Genomic DNA, 16,407 nt, shown 5'->3' with positions numbered 1-16,407 from the left:
ATAATTGGCCGTGTGAGACATTGCTACAAACTTTTCCGTCTATCTGAAAAATCCAACCAAATCTGCCAAGCGTCCTGTAGCGTATAAAGGCGAACGTAGTCACGTCATGGGGGGCCTCCAAAATGTACCAGCCCATGGGCCTCTCAGGTCTTAATCCGTCCTTGACCAAAAGAATATGTGAAGAACAAAATCAACTGTCTTTGCGCTCAGATGCAGTTGTCTGTTTTAAGAGACAGTACAGATTTAGCACGTGTTCTGAGTATCGATGTAAATCATTGTAAATAGAACAATTTATGCATGTAAACTATAAAAATGTAACAAATATATATGCAAAATAATAAATGCATTTTTAAAGACATTGTTGATGGAATAGAAATGAATTTGACAATTTTTCAAAAGCTAAAATGCAACCAATATGATGAAAATCTGACAAAGTATAATTTGTAAAATTAATATTTTCAAATTGTATCTAGAAGGGTTACCTAGAATGTTAGAAGGTCCCTTCATAATTATCAGCATGAGCTATGAAATAATTTATTTTATATTTAAGTTAAATGGACATTGTTACCAAAATATCAGTTGGCAAGTTAAGACTTTCTAAAACTACCTGTGATCAGAAATGTCTCAAGATAGACTGAACAAACTGGCACTCTTCTCATTTCAGAAATGTTATGGTGACTTTGCCAACAAGAAAACTCATAAATGTATAAATGTTAATTTATTTTGTTAATAGGCTTTGTATAATTTTTGTATAATAATGTATTGCTTGATATAAATAATATTTGCATTTGAACATAAAAAGTTATGAATTAGCACTGTTAAATATCCATCTAAAATGTTTATTCTGGATATTATCCCCACCACAAACCCAAATTGGTCAGGGGGTCCTAAGATAGTTCTGTGCCTGGGACCCAAATTTTGGTGCTACGCCCCTGTGTGTGTGGACAGGTTTAAGTGGTTTACGAGGACTTCTTTTTAGGTTACAAACTGGTAATTACAAGGTATTATGCTATAAATGTGGTTTATGAGGACTTTTCTAGTGTCCTCATAATTTAAATCGCTTAAAAAAACATACTAAATGTTTTTTTGAAAATGTAAAAATGCAGAAAGTTTTTTGTGAGGGTTAGGTTTAGGGGTAGGGTTAGGGGATAGAATCTATAGTTCGTACAGTATAAAAATCATTATGTCTATGGAGAGTCCTCATAATGATAGCTGCACCAACGTGTGTGTGTGTGTGCGCGCGCGCGCAGCAAAGCCATTATATGTATCCGTTGCTATGGCAAAATTATCTGTATCTGTATTCGGATAGATCAAGATGTGGGCGGGACTTAAACCGGATGTGCGTCAAAAATAAATAAAACGCCTCTTTAAAATGTTAAGTTTCTATAAATAAAATTTGCCTTGCTATTTTATTATTATTTTATTATTATTATTATTATTATTATTATTATTATTATCAAACTGAATATGTCGGCTACATTAACTGAATATTTTGTTAACTATGGTTTCTCCTTGTATTTCTGACATTAATATCTGCTGAAACAGAATTTTCGTTTATGTTCATTTTCGTTTTCGTCCGTGCATATATAACAATGTTAATCTGGAGGCGCGAGGTGTCAAACAATTGTGAAATGTCAAGCACACATTTTGCAGCGAATATTAAATACACATACAAACATTAAAAGATGAGAATAAGTCAATGAAAGCCCCATAAATCTTTCAGGAAGTTAAGATACACTCGAGGCTGATTTTGTGTGCACGTATTTTAATGTAGATGACATCATTTTTTAGTTAAATTGCATGTGGACAGTTAGAGCAATGCAGTGGATTAAATAGCAGGAGCAAGCTAGTTTTTTCCAGAAGAGAATAGCGGGAAAAGGACGCGCATGTTCTAATATCTTCGTATCACGTGTGGCGGAATATTCCGAATTAATGTATACTCTATGGATCATAATTTTTTTTTGTCTTTTTTTTTTTTTTTTAATAATGATTAACCAGATCACAGACGAGCTCCGCTGTGAAATCATCACTTCAGGTCAGGAATTCAACATTGCGCTCGGGTTGGTTTATGAGTACATGGGATTACTTGTGATTCATGTGATACATTAACATAGACATTTCGAGAAGTGGAAATGTATATGATATAGTATCTGAGTTAATGTTACTCTTGGCAATCTCAGATATCTGAGACGCGTACAATAAACGGAGACTGCAAACGGGTCGAGACCGCGGCCATCCGATTAAAAATGCATTTGCATTCATAAGGTTAAAATTTTAGTACTTGCTTCAGTTCAAAGACGTAAGTTCATTAGTTCATAATTTTGTTGTAATTTTGAATATCTTTATTTAAAATATCACTTTATCCTTGTGTTTCTTGGTTAATTAAAATATTTGTTAAATGGTTTGGATGAATTCGTTATTCGTTTTGGGCACATCCATAGTGGAAGTTATTGCTGGAGGCTCAATATAATTTTACATTTTAATATGATCAATGCGATATTAAATAGCTTTTTAAAAAGTGTTTAATTATAAGCTTAAATGTGTTAATGATTCTTAAAACGAAAATGCAATTACACGAATTCTCATGTTACTAGTAGTCAACGCACTCTTTGTATCCGTACAAGACTGTATGATCCTCCTGTAACAAAGGACCCAACCATGAGCAGGGAGAGAGAGAGAAAATAGATGAGCTGCTGCAGTGTGTGAGGTGAGAGTTTCAGCACCAAGTGGGTGAACAGCGCCACACAGGCGGCCAGTTACAGCAGCTACACTCATGTTCGCATGAGGTGTGCACTGCGGTGTGTGTGTGTGTGTAGTAGTAGTAGTTATTGCTGGAAGCTTAAGATAATTTTACATTTTAATATGATTGTGATGCTCGTGGCCAATCATTAAGCAGGAAAAGTAATAGGACAATGAGGAAAAAAAAATCACCTAAACAGAAGTATCATTCAAGTCATCAGACTTCAGAAAAAAAAACAATAATAATAATAATAAAAAATAAAGGAAAAACAAATAAACCAGGCTTCCAATTTTAACTCTATTTTTGGATAATAAAGTAAAAACCAAAGAAATTATTATTATTATTATTATTTTAAACATCAAACAATATCGGCCAATAAGTCAGTAGCCCATGGTAAATGAACTAACAGACGAAATGACTCTCGCCTTGCTTTCACCACACCTACGTGTATATATACACATCGTGGACTCTACCAAACACAAAGGTAAGTATCAAAATAACAATTTACTCAAATAACCCCAAACATAATCATCACATTTTAATCAACATACAGAATTCTAATGGTCATAATACAATAAATCAACTTCCTAAATAACTAAGACAAATATATAATGAAATTACTGTGAAGAAACAAATCCCCCCTCCAGTTCTGAACATAATGGCACAGTCCAATTTCTCTGGCCCAGCATAAAGGTGGAGCTAAAACTCTTACTTCTACATTAAACTCTTAATAATAATAATAATAATAATAATAATAATAATAATAATAATAATAATAATAAATAAGTACTCAAACATTGGTAGAGACCAAATAATATGTGCGGTGTGCTACACATCCGTCACAATGATCAGTGCGATATTAATTGATATTTATTTTTAAAAGTATTTAATTATGAGCCTAAAATGTGTTTTTCAAAAATGACAATGCAAGTATATTAATTCCCATATTACTAGTAAAAGCAATTATTTTTTTTATCCGTACAAGACTGTATGATCCTCCTACAACAAAGGACCCAACCATGACCAGGGAGAGAGTGAGAAAATAGACGAGCTGCTGCAGTGTGTGAGGTGAGAGTTTCAGCTCCAAGTGGGTGAACAGCGCCACACAGAGGACCAGTTCCATCAGCTACACTCATGTTCAGATGCGGTGTGCACTGCGGTGTGTGTGTGTGGTAGTTATTTCTGGAGACTTAAGATAATTCTAAGTTTTAATATGATAAATGCAATATTAAATGGCTTTAAAAAGTCTTTAATTATAAGCCTAACGTGTGTTAATGTTTCTAAAAATCGAAAATGCAAGTACAAGAATTATCATATTACTAGTTAAAGCACCCTTTGTATCCGTACAAGATTGTATGGTCCACTTGCAACAAAGGACCCAATCATGACCAGGGGAAGAGAGAGAGAAAATAGACGAGCTGCTTTAGTGTGTGAGGTGAGCGTTTCAACACCAAGTGAGTGAACAGCGCCACAAAAGCGGCCAGTTCCAGCAGCTTCACTCATATGTTCGCATGCGGTGTGTGTGTGTGTGTGTGTGTGTGTGTGTGTGTGTGTGTGTGTGGTAGTTATTGCCGGAGGCTTAAGATAATTCTACATTTCAATATGATCGATGCAATAGTAAATGGCTTTTAAAAAGACTTTAATTATAAGCCTAAAATGTGTTAATGTTTCTAAAAACGAACAAGCACCCTATGTATCCGTACAAGACTGTATGAGAGAGAGCATATAGACAAGCATCTGCAGTGAGAAGTGAGCGCTTTAGCACCGCACGGGTGAACAGTGCCACATAGGCGGCCAGTTCCAACAGCTGCACTGATTAGTTTGCAAACGCATAACTTGAATGAGATACTGTATATTTCCATGATTTTCATTTCTGCTACAGGACAGAATGTCTCTGCTAAATACTTACTGTCAAGCGTACTGCTGCTCCAAGAAGACTTCTAATGATCTTAATGTCAGTTACAAATGGTTGAAAACTGTTTCCCCACAATAATAATAATAATAATATTAATAATATTAATAATAATAATAATAATAATAATAATAATAATAATAATAATAATAATAATTACACAAACGTCCTGAACTGCAAGCCGTACACTTACCTGGAAATGTCTTTTTAAAATCTTTTTTTTTTAATTCCACACAGTAAAAAATGTAAGAGTTATGTTTATACGATGCCTTCATTCAACACCAAAACAAGCGTAAATTTCAGCATACATACTTAGCCTAGACAGAGCGCTATTTTGTTCTGCTGATCTTGTGCTTGATTAATGCAGCGCGAGCATACACCGATACGCGTTATAAAGCACGCGTGCTGTGCGTTTTTCTTAAGGACAACAAAGAACAAGCTTTGAACTGAAATAAGCCTAAACGTGCCTCTAAACACAGACACATGGTGCAACTTACCTTTTTATTGTACAAAACTTATTATCTAAATTATTTTGTCACTGCATATACTGTAAGCCACATAATATACTGAACTAAGAATGCATGCAGGACTTAAAAAAGTTGTGAAATAGCAACAACAGGCATTAATAATGCATGAACTTGCTTTGATTCATATTTAAGAATATATCAGTAAGGAATAATTGACTACGGACCGTTGAATTGTTTAAAAATAATGCACACCCGAGGCTCGTCGTGACCGTTGCACCTCGGGTGCGCATTATTTTTAAACAATTCAACGGGCCGGAGTCAATTATTCCGCTTATACCACGGTTACCACACCTTAAGACATCGTTTAGGGTTTATCTCAAGACATTTTCTGGTTTTCGTCCCTAAAACGCTCTTGTGAGTGGAACTTCATTCTTCCGCCACAGATTCAGCGTCTTGCTTTAATACAGTCTGAGCCTTCGTTGCTAATTCGAAAACGTCACGTTAGAACTCGCAACGGAGACTTGTGCTGCTTTACTCGAGGACTTACTGGAGTAAAAAGTTAGTGCGTTTGTGCATGTGTGTGAGAGTTTGCATTTGAGGGATCAAAAGAGAGAAACTCAGAAAATGAGAGAGATCGCTTCTGGGATTACCTTTTTTGTTGCAGCTCTCGTCAGAAGTAACATCGCTTCAAAATCGGCATATTCCCGTTATAAACCTTAACAATTTTTTTTCATCCCCACTGAGATGCAGGAGTGCGCTGACATAACGACTCTGTTTGGGCCTTAAGTGTGTGCGTTACGCGTATAATGTGTGTCTACGAGTGTGGGAGTGTTTGTGTGTGAGAGAGAGAAGGGAAGCGCGAGGGTTTTTACCACAGATATCTCAGATCATATAGAAACTGTTGTATTGATCAAGCGTATCTTGCTCTGATACAGCTCAAGCCTTCGTAGCTAATTTGAAAACGTCATGTTAGAACCAACGGAGGATGCGCTGCTTCTCTCTCTCTCTCTCTCTCTCTCTCTCTCTCTCTCTCTCTCTCTCTCTCTGTGTGTGTGTGTGTGTTTTATAGCCGTGAGTTTACTTGAAAAATAATTGTACACCTTAGAACGTCCGTGAACCAATCAGAATCAAGCATTCAACAGACCGGTGGTATAAAACTAAATAATATAATTGAGCTTATGAGGCATTGTTTAAAATGTTCACTGTAATAATTACTAGGAACGTTTCCAAACTTTTCTTCTAATTTTCAGACCTGACCAAATCTGTCAAGCATCCTTAAAGTGATAGTTCACCCATAAATTAATATTTTGTCATCATTTAGACTCACTCTCTGTTCCAAACTTGTGTGACTTTCTGTCTTCTCTGGAACCCAAAACAAGGTGTTAGGCAGAATGTTAGGGACTGACATCCTAGTCAATATTAACTTAAAAAAAAAAAAAAGTGAAACAAATGGAAGTGAAAGGTGACTGAGGCTAAAATTTCACCTCAAAAAGAGGTGAAATGTGCTTATAAAAATCTTCACTTCGGTGCTGAAGAAGTCATACACATCTAGGATGGCTTAAAGGTAAGTAAATCATTTTTGGCTGAACTAACCCTTTAACATACTGAGCAAATAGATTACATCTGGATAAAATGGCTATTGGCTTATCAATACCAGAGAAAGATTTTAAAGTCCAAATGTGAACATGTATGTTTTCACTAGCAGAGGTTTAGTATGTTAGTTTCAAACACCTAGTTAAACATCCTCTTAAATAAGAGTAATTTTTGTAAATTACACCTTTCAAAGTGAATTTTCACAATCATCGTATTTTTGTTATAGCTCTTGGGCAAACAAGTGAACATAATCAAACCACACTAGCATGCATTCAGGGTCAACTATATTATGAAAGCAGATTTTGAAAGCAGATTTTTATCAAAAGGTTTAAATGTGTTCTCACTTTTTATGAAACTAAGGTTGGGGCATGTTGTCACATTTATATCTGGGCAGGTTGTCATGTGTGTGGTAAATGTCATACATTTATACAATCTTTAAATTACAATACTTTTTGGTCATAACAATTTTTAGATATTTTTGTGTTACCTGTTTCATTTTTGTTGTTTCATGAATTGCTTTATGCCTTAATAGTTTTATTTATTTATTTATTTATTTTAACTTTGCTGAAAAGCCTATAATATACTTCTTAATGCAGGCGTAGATTAAAAAAGAAGTATAGATTTCATAGATAGGTTCCACTGTTACAACTTAGTCCATATAATGTGAAAACATGCCCTGCTATTGGAGAAAAAAGAAATCTGCTCTTACCTTTCTTGGTGAAAAGCAGGAAATAGAGGTTGGATGTGCCATAAAAACAGAGAGAGAGAGAGAGAAAACAAACTTTGTCAGTATTGCCGTTACATTGTTTTAATGCATTTACCTGACATTTACTGGTTTACCTGGTTTCAAGATTGATTCAGAAACACTGAAATCTAAAGAATCAGATGATGACCAATATCAGTGCTATAACAAATGCCACAATCAATTTATTCAGTAATCATAATTCTTCAATATGTACAACATCAAGAAAATGAAAGAACCAATCTGATTAAAAAAAAAATAAAAAATTAAAAAAAAAATTCCCTTGGTACTACTGACTATACACTACTGCCATAATTAGTGCCTTGCGTGATCACTGCCATTTTGTACACTTAACTATCTTTTATTTACAATATATGCTACATTAGTATTTGCATCTCTGGTTAGATTCAAACTGTACTTTGCACATTGAAAATACACTTGAATCTATTTTAATCTGATATCAGTAACACTGATAATGGTAAACACTTCCATTGAGCACAAGAGGGAGCATGGGAGAGACAATACAAGGGTGCACAAGAAAGAGAGCACATGTACAATACTGAATCCATGACTCAGTGCATCATCTTTTTGCCAAAAAACCCATAAGTTAAGAAAACATTTAGTGACAATATATCTATAATTTTAATATATAAGGTTTTTAATATTTAAGGTTTTTAACTTAAGAGGTTACCTGACACAAGGCCAAGGATTTACAGAATCCATAAAAATCACCACCCCTCACTATCACATGGACACGCCTTCACCCCTCTAAATAGAAAATGGAATGTCTGCTGTGACCAGGTCTGCTGTCATGGAAACACATGCTGTAAAGGGATTAATGTGTGTGTTAAAGGAGAAAGAGAGAGTGTGTGTGCATGCATATCTGTAGGTGGAGTAGGTTGTGTTGAAGATGTCTGAGCAAAGTGGAGAAAACAGATAAACGAAATGCTTTGAAAGCATTGCATATAAACATTATATATGTTACATATGTAAGGACTTGCAAATATGTATGCAAGAAAATACTTAAGACAAATCAAAAACATAAACAGGGTTTGTGGTACAATTTAAAGCCTTTTGACAGTATTAATATTTGCATGTAATCCAGCCCTGCCCTGGTAAGCGTACACAGCAGGTCTGAGAAAGCAAAAACACAACAAAAAATTTCACTGCAGAGAAAAGAGCTGGTTGATACGGTTAGTCTTAGTAAATAATCAGCCTACAAACAGCAACAATCCAAACAAAACATTTTTGCCATACTGTGTAAACATTACAGATAGGTATAGTACAAGCTCATTCTTGGTGTTTCTTAAAATAAATATAATATTTATAAGCTGTGAGCCTTAGAGACAGAATTAGTGCTTAAACTGTGACACAGATTTGATGCTGAGTGATGTATCGGATATCTGCACAGTACACTTATGGCAGAGATGCAACTTCCAGCACCTTATAGTGTTTAATACTAAATCCAAACCTAGACCTTTAGCAGCTGTAATAGTGATAACACAGACAGTACAGAGCTGAACAGTAACTTCCTATTCTATTAGCTGTACTGTATAGCTGTACTTTAGTATTTGATAGCACCATTTGACATGGTGATTTACACACTTTAACTTAGTGAGCTAACTATTGTTGGGTGTACTGACTGGGTAAAGATAAAAAATAACTACTGCAGTTACTACTGCTATGGAAAAAGGAGAGCTTTGGGAATTGCAAACTTTAAAAGACACAAAAAATTACAATATTGTGTAAAAAAAAAAAAAACGCTATACTCCACACACAAAGGCCCACCACACTGGATTTTCATGATGAAAAGTATGTCTGTATCTGACAAACTGTACTTAAAATTATTTAGAACATTTCTTATTGATTATCACATGTTGATTATATTGATGCCTGTATGCAGCCACCCGTGAAAAATGGTGGCAGATCTGTCATGGCCTGGGGCATTTCAGTTGATGTAGAGGATTTGGTCAGAGTTTACAGAATGAAAATGCTGAGAAAAATAAACAGATTCATCAGGTTATCTGTAAAAATTTTCAGCAGTCTTGCAGCATGGTCCCAATCCTGAACACACTGCAGACACATAGAATACCCACTTGGCGTGGCAATGGCAGGCACAAACTTGCAGTATTGGACTAAACCACGTCAGAGACCTGACCTCATTATAACTGAGCCTAAGGGGTCACTTGGACAAGGAAAAGTATAGAGAAGTAAAAGCAAAAGTTGAAACAACAATTATTGCAAATCCTGCAAATAAGCATAAGCTTGCACACCTCTTTGATAATTTATACAAATATAAGAGATTAAGGATCATATTTTTATTTTTGTACTGCCCTTTAGAATCTACATAACAGATATAATTTTGTCTTGTGGGATACAAGTAAATAACAATTTACACAAATGATCCTTTGTTCTTAATACCCTGTGTTGCATTCTTGAGCATCAACAAATGTTTGCACCTTTTGCAAAAAGTTGTATCAAAAGCTGGATCTCAACATCATTTAGCTACTGTTGGGAAGAGCTCAAAATGTGCAGAAGATGCTGGGAAAGAACGTGCAGTACCTGCAGGATTGTTCTTAAGGACAGTGGGCGACTTCACTGCTCAGGACAAAGCAGCGGCTCATCACAACTATCACAAAAGACCCAAACTGTCATTGATCATCATGAAAGCAACACACCACATTAAGAACCAAGGGGATGTAAAGTTTATAACAGTATCATCTGTGTAAATTTAGTTATTATTTTGTCTTGTGTAAAATATCTAAATGTCTGTTTTGACAAATAACTTCACCAGGGCAGTACTAAATAAAAAAACAAATGCAATTTTGATGATACCTCTAACTTTTTTTAAATTATAAACATCTTGCAGATTCAAAAAAATATTTTTGCCTATTTTTAAGATGTACGTGTTTCAATTGCATAACACAATTCCAGTGTACTTTTTTACGTTTTAATAAAACGTACAATATTTCATTTATTTACTTTTTTATTTTGTAAAATATTGTTCAATTTTGTAATTAAATTGAAATGTGTAAATCTTTAAATTATTTTTTTGAGTGAAGGGAGATGCAAACTTATGTAGTTAACTTTTTGTTTTTTTAAAAATTGTTTTTTTTTTTGTAATTATTATTATTATGTAGCTATAATTAAAGGAATAGTTCACCCAAAAATAAACATTCTGTCATTATTTACTCATCCTGAAATCAAATATGGTGGTACATCAAAAACAAAATCCCATTGGTTCTTATTGCGTCTCATGACCAAATGCTATTTTACAAGAGCCGTATTTGATTTCAGTAGCTTAATTAATGATTTAATTTGATTTGAGAGTAAATAGCACACAAAGTGACCGAACTCCTTTAGAAGACTTGGAACATAGTGCAAGAGTCATATCGCTTGCTTTTTTTTTTTTTCTTGACAGAGCGGAATTACCATTCTATTCAGAATAGCACTATTCAGTACATAGCACTAAATTCTGTGAAGATTTTTTCTTTAAATATTTATTTTTTATTTATATTTTAATTTAAATAAATATAATAAACAAAACATCACTTTATGAAAGCCTTTAAAAGAGACAGATGAAAAGCCCTTGAGCCTAACTGAGTAATAGACCTCTTTTTCTCTAAGTGTGGGGATGGAACCTGGTTCATTTTACAAAAGCTCTGTGGTGTTAAAAAAAAAAAAAAAAAGAAAAAACACATCTATATCTACTAAAATATATGTTTTATTATTATTATTATTATTATTATTATTATTATTATTATTAAAGAATTTAAGGTTTCTCTACAAAGAAAGAAAGAAACTTACACATGCTTCAAGGAAACTTTTGCTGCTTCAATAAGCACTTATAAGAGAAAGTCTCACCTCTAAAGTCAGATCATTATTCTCCTGTTCCTTCTTTTCTCTCTGAACTGTCCCCAAGCGACTCTGGCTCACCAGTGTGTTCTGACTATAGGGCCTGACAAACTTCATGTCACTCATCCTTGAATCAGTGGTCCCGCACATTTCATAATTATACACATGCTGTAATGTGCCATCCGCATATACTGATGGGTAATATGGAATTGCAGGTAGATTTGCCCCAGATTTGTAAAATAATTTATTCTGCCTCCATCTATAGATTTTCACAGAAATAATGGCAATAACTGAGAATATGAAGAGCAGTAATACTACTGCAAGAGCCAAGACTAAAAAAAAAGTCATGTTGTCGTTATATTCTTTGTCATGTATTAAGTCTGTGAACTCTGACAGTACTTCAGGGAAGCTGTCAGCAACAGCCACGTTAATGGTGACTACAGCTGAGCGGGAGGGCTGTCCGTTATCCTCCACTACAACAGTCAGTTTTTGTTTCACAGCATCTTTGTCATTTACTTGTCGCACTGTTCTTATTTCTCCATTTTGCAAACCCACTTCAAACAACGCTCTATCTGTAGCTTTTTGTAGTTTATAGGAGAGCCAGGCATTCTGTCCAGAGTCCACATCAACAGCCACCACTTTAGTGACAAGATATCCAACATCTGCAGCACGAGGCACAATCTCAGCCACCACAGAACCACCAGTCTGTACTGGATACAGAACCTGAGGAGCATTGTCATTCTGATCTTGGATGAAGATGTCCAGAGTCACATTGGTGCACAAAGGGGATGAGCCCCCGTCTTGAGCTTTAACTTGCATTTTGAATGATTTCAGCTGTTCATAATCAAAAGATTTTTCTGTATAGATCACACCAGTCTCTGAATTTATGGAAATGTAAGATGCTAGAGATGCCCCATTCAAATCTCCATCAATAAGAAAATATGAAACCTTGGCATTGGGCCCCCAGTCCATGTCATCTGCTTTGACAAATAGAATAGTCGTAGATGGTGGGTTATTCTCAGCTATAAAGGCCTTATATGATTCCTGCTCAAACTGAGGTGCGTGATCATTCACATCAGATATCTTAAGGTTCAAAATCTCTTTACTGGATAGAGGAGGGTTACCTCCATCTACAGCAGTTATAGTGATATTATACTCCGCTGTCTGTTCCCTGTCTAATCCTGAGTCCGTCACCAGGTTGTAATAGTTGGTTAAAGATGAAACAATTTTAAATGGAGAGTTTATATCAATAGAACATGCAATCTTACTGTTGTAACCTGAGTCCAGATCTTGAACGTTTATCATTGCTATAACGGTTCCAGGTGCTGCATCCTCAGATACTGCACTGGAAAAAGACATTATTGTAATTTTTGGTTTGTTATCGTTTACGTCAATGACGTCAATAATTATCTCACTCGAGTCAGTCAATCCGCCGTGATCTTTAGCTTTAACTTTGATAGAAAACTGTCTGTGTTTTTCATAATCTATGTCACCTATGACTCTAACCTCACCAGAGTCTGCATGGATGGAGAACAAAGCTATTACAATAGAGGTCACGTGCTCAAAATAGTACTGTATACCGTGACTTGACTCGTCTGCATCAGTCGCACTTACTGTTGTCACGATTGTGCCTTTGGCAGAATTTTCAACCACTGATGTTTTGTACGATGACTGGCTAAATATGGGCGCATTGTCATTGACATCAAGAACAACAATATTGATCTGCACCGTTGCAGATCGTTGTGGTTTTCCACCATCGAAAGCCGTCAGAATCAAACTATGATGTTTTTCCTTTTCTCTGTCTAACGGTGAATGAAGAACCATCTCGACGTTTTTGTGTCCACCAGCACCATTCTGAACATTGAGTTTAAAATGGTCGGTAGGATGAAGAGTATATTTCTGTAGGGTGTTCACTCCCACGTCCGGGTCTATTGCGCTCTCTAACGGAAAACGCGCCCCAAGAACTGCTAATTCGCTGATTTCCTGTTCGATTTTAGATTTCGGAAAGACGGGGCTGTTGTCATTGATGTCTTGTATGTCAGCTGTAACACGATAAAGCTCCATCGGGTTTTCCAAAATAACATCAAAACTGACACTACAGGCAGATATCTCTCCACATAGTTCTTCTCTGTCTATTTTATGCGTAATAACCAGATGTCCGTTCTCCTTGTCCAGTCCAATGTGCTCACTGCTGTCCGCAGTGAACACACGCGCTTTTCCTGAAATCAATCTCTTCGGCTCAAGCCCGAGGTCCGAGGCAATATTTCCAACAACCGAACCCACTGGCATTTCCTCGGGTATAGAATAACGAATTTGTCCTTTAACATCAGCGGCAAATAAAGCTAACGCACATACTGTATAGAACAGCCAATCATGTAAAAATAATTTTCTTCCCGACTCCATTTTTGATTAACAAAGACTGAGCAGAAGCATTTTAAGCAAAATAATAATAATAATAATAAAATAATAAAATAGAAAATACAATTAAAAAAAATGCCTATTTTATAGAATGTTTCAAATAAAATGCCTCTTACTGTGGGTTTAAAAACAAAAATCTTGCAGATGAAACTGAAAAGTGATTTGCAGGTATGTTAGTGCAGCATCTAATGTTAGACGTTGATGTTGTCTGAAATGAGCTTTGCTTGGGGTTTTGTTAAAGGGAGGGATAAAATATGGAGTGTGCATGACAACATAGATTAAACAGCGCCACTTAGAGTCCAAATACATCAAGCATCAAGTATCAAGCATTGCAACATATATTTAAAAAAAAAAAATAATAATTATAATAAAAAAATAAAAATAAATAAATAAATAAATAAATACTGTTTTATTATATATAACATAGTTCCCAAATACTTGTGGAATTGAAATATGTACATGCATATCATGCTCAAATATGTGAACTATAATTGCACACACACACACACATGTATGTATGTATGTATGTATGTATGTGTGTGTGTGTGTGTGTGTGTGTGTGTGTGTGTGTGTGTGTGTGTGTGTGTGTGTGTGTGTGTGTAGCGTATACATATATATAGATACATGGCTAAAACTGAAGTCAGTTATGATATCTCTTGGATTACATTTTTAAGGTATTATAATATTATTTATTTTGGATTACTTTTGAATTACTTCTGTCCTAATTCTTGTTTATTTAATGTCACATGCCTTTGAGTAGGATAAGATTTACCATTTTGACATAATGTTGCTTAAATGCATTACAGGAAACTTACTTAATGGATCAAAATATGAGAAGTGATATGATTTTGTGTGTGTGTTTCACTCTCTATTTGTCTGTTTCTGGGTGAAATAAAAAAAGGCACTTAAAATGTTCTTCCTCCAGCAATTTTGGCATTACAAATGCCATTCATGTGTGGTAAAAAATCAGACCAGTAATATTTGTGAATTAACATTAAAAAAGAAAAAATCTGTCAAATGCAAAAGCGCATTCATGTTCATTTTTGAAGCAGAGTACAAAAGCAATTTGTGAAACAAAAACTAACTTTACCGCACTAATGCAATCGGTACGGCATTTGCATGTAGATTACAGCTCCATTTTCAGTGTAATTATGGCTGGTGTCTAGTATCAGGTCTGTATGTGCAATTTACTGCCTTTGCCTGATTAATATGTAATCAGAGAGAGAGAGAGTGGTGGTTGCTTCACAAGTCTGAGAACCTCAAAACATAATTACTGAATCTTTTAAAACATTGAACAAGGGACATTTAAAGGTCTCACCTCCAAATTTAGGTCATTATTCTCACACTCCTTCTTTTCTCTCTGAACTGTTCCCAAGCGACTCTGGCTCACCAGTGTGTTCTGACTATAGGGCCTGACAAACCTCATGTCACTCATCCTAGAGTTGGTAGTCCCGCACATTTCATAATTATACACATGCTGTAATGTGCCATCTGCATGAACTGGTGGGTAATATGGAATTGCAGGTAGATTTGCCTCAGATTTATAAAATAACTTATTCTGCCTCCACCTGTAGATTTTCACCGAAATTATTGCAATAATTGAAACTATGAAGAGCAGTGATACTACTGCAAGAGCCAAGACTAAATAAAAAGTCAGGTTGTTGTTAGTTTCTTTGTCATGTGAAAAATCTGTGAATTCTGTGAGCATTTCAGGAAAGCTGTCAGCAATGGCCACATTAATGGTGACTACAGCTGAGTGGGACGGCTGTCCATTATCCTCCACTACAACAGTCAGTTTTTGTTTCACAGCATCTTTATCAGTCACTTGTCGCACTGTTCTTATTTCTCCATTCTGCAAACCAACTTCAAACAACACTTTGTCTGTAGCTTTTTGTAGTTTATAGGAGAGCCAGGCATTCTGTCCAGAGTCCACATCAACAGCCACCACTTTAGTGACGAGATATCCAACATCTGCAGCACGAGGCACAATCTCAGCCACCACAGAACCACCAGTCTGTACTGGATACAGAACCTGAGGAGCATTGTCATTCTGATCTTGATTAATATTTTTCAACGTCACATTACTATTAAGTGGAGGAGAGCCTCCATCTTGCACTTTTACTTTGAAGTGGAAATTTTTAAGTTGCTCGAAGTCAGAAAAGCGCATAGCTTTAATCACTCCACTGTCAGGGTGGACTGAAACATATGATGAGACAGAGACCCCATTAACAGTGCTGTCTTCTAGAATGTATGAAACACGAGCATTCTGATTCCAATCAGCGTCACTGGCTTGAACTTTAAACATTGAAAGACCAGGTGTGTTATTCTCGACAACACAGGCCTCGTAGTTATTTCTGTCAAACAAAGGTGCATTGTCATTCACATCTGACATCTGTAAAGAGAGAAAGAGGCGCTACTGGTGAGGGCAGGTACTCCCTGATCAGAGCATGTGACACTGATGTTGTATTCAGCATCTCTCTCCCTGGACAGGGAAAGAGAAGCGGAGTACAATATAAGTGTAATCTGCAATGATGATGGAGTACCCGCGCTCTCCAGTAGTGCTTCTGTCCATGTGCAGATATCAGATGTGAATGACAATGCTCCCGTCTTTGAGAAAAGTAACTATGTGCCAGACAATTGCGGATCACCGCCGTCAATCGCTGTTAACAACAAAGTGATT

General features: G+C 35.7%; 2 protein-coding genes across 2 annotated transcripts in view; both read right to left on the bottom strand.

Moving 5' to 3' along the window:
* The window catches only part of LOC127433159 (protocadherin gamma-C5-like), a 72,015-nt gene extending 58,303 nt beyond the window's left edge, over positions 1-13,712 (bottom strand). The window contains exon 1 of the mRNA XM_051684857.1: positions 11,319-13,712. Coding sequence (XP_051540817.1) covers positions 11,319-13,712 — 2,394 coding nt within the window. The remainder of the gene's footprint in view (positions 1-11,318) is intronic.
* A 1,297-nt stretch (positions 13,713-15,009) lies between these two features.
* LOC127433228 (protocadherin gamma-A11-like) overlaps positions 15,010-16,407 on the bottom strand; it is a 6,101-nt gene continuing 4,703 nt past the window's right edge. Inside the window, exon 2 of the mRNA XM_051684947.1 lies at positions 15,010-15,088. Within this exon, the coding sequence (XP_051540907.1) occupies positions 15,010-15,088 (79 nt within the window). The remainder of the gene's footprint in view (positions 15,089-16,407) is intronic.

Source organism: Myxocyprinus asiaticus, chromosome 43 (assembly GCF_019703515.2).
Source record: "Myxocyprinus asiaticus isolate MX2 ecotype Aquarium Trade chromosome 43, UBuf_Myxa_2, whole genome shotgun sequence".
Lineage (NCBI taxonomy): Eukaryota > Metazoa > Chordata > Actinopteri > Cypriniformes > Catostomidae > Myxocyprinus > Myxocyprinus asiaticus.
Note: the sequence above shows the minus strand (reverse complement) of the source record. Positions and strands in the feature narration are given on the sequence as shown.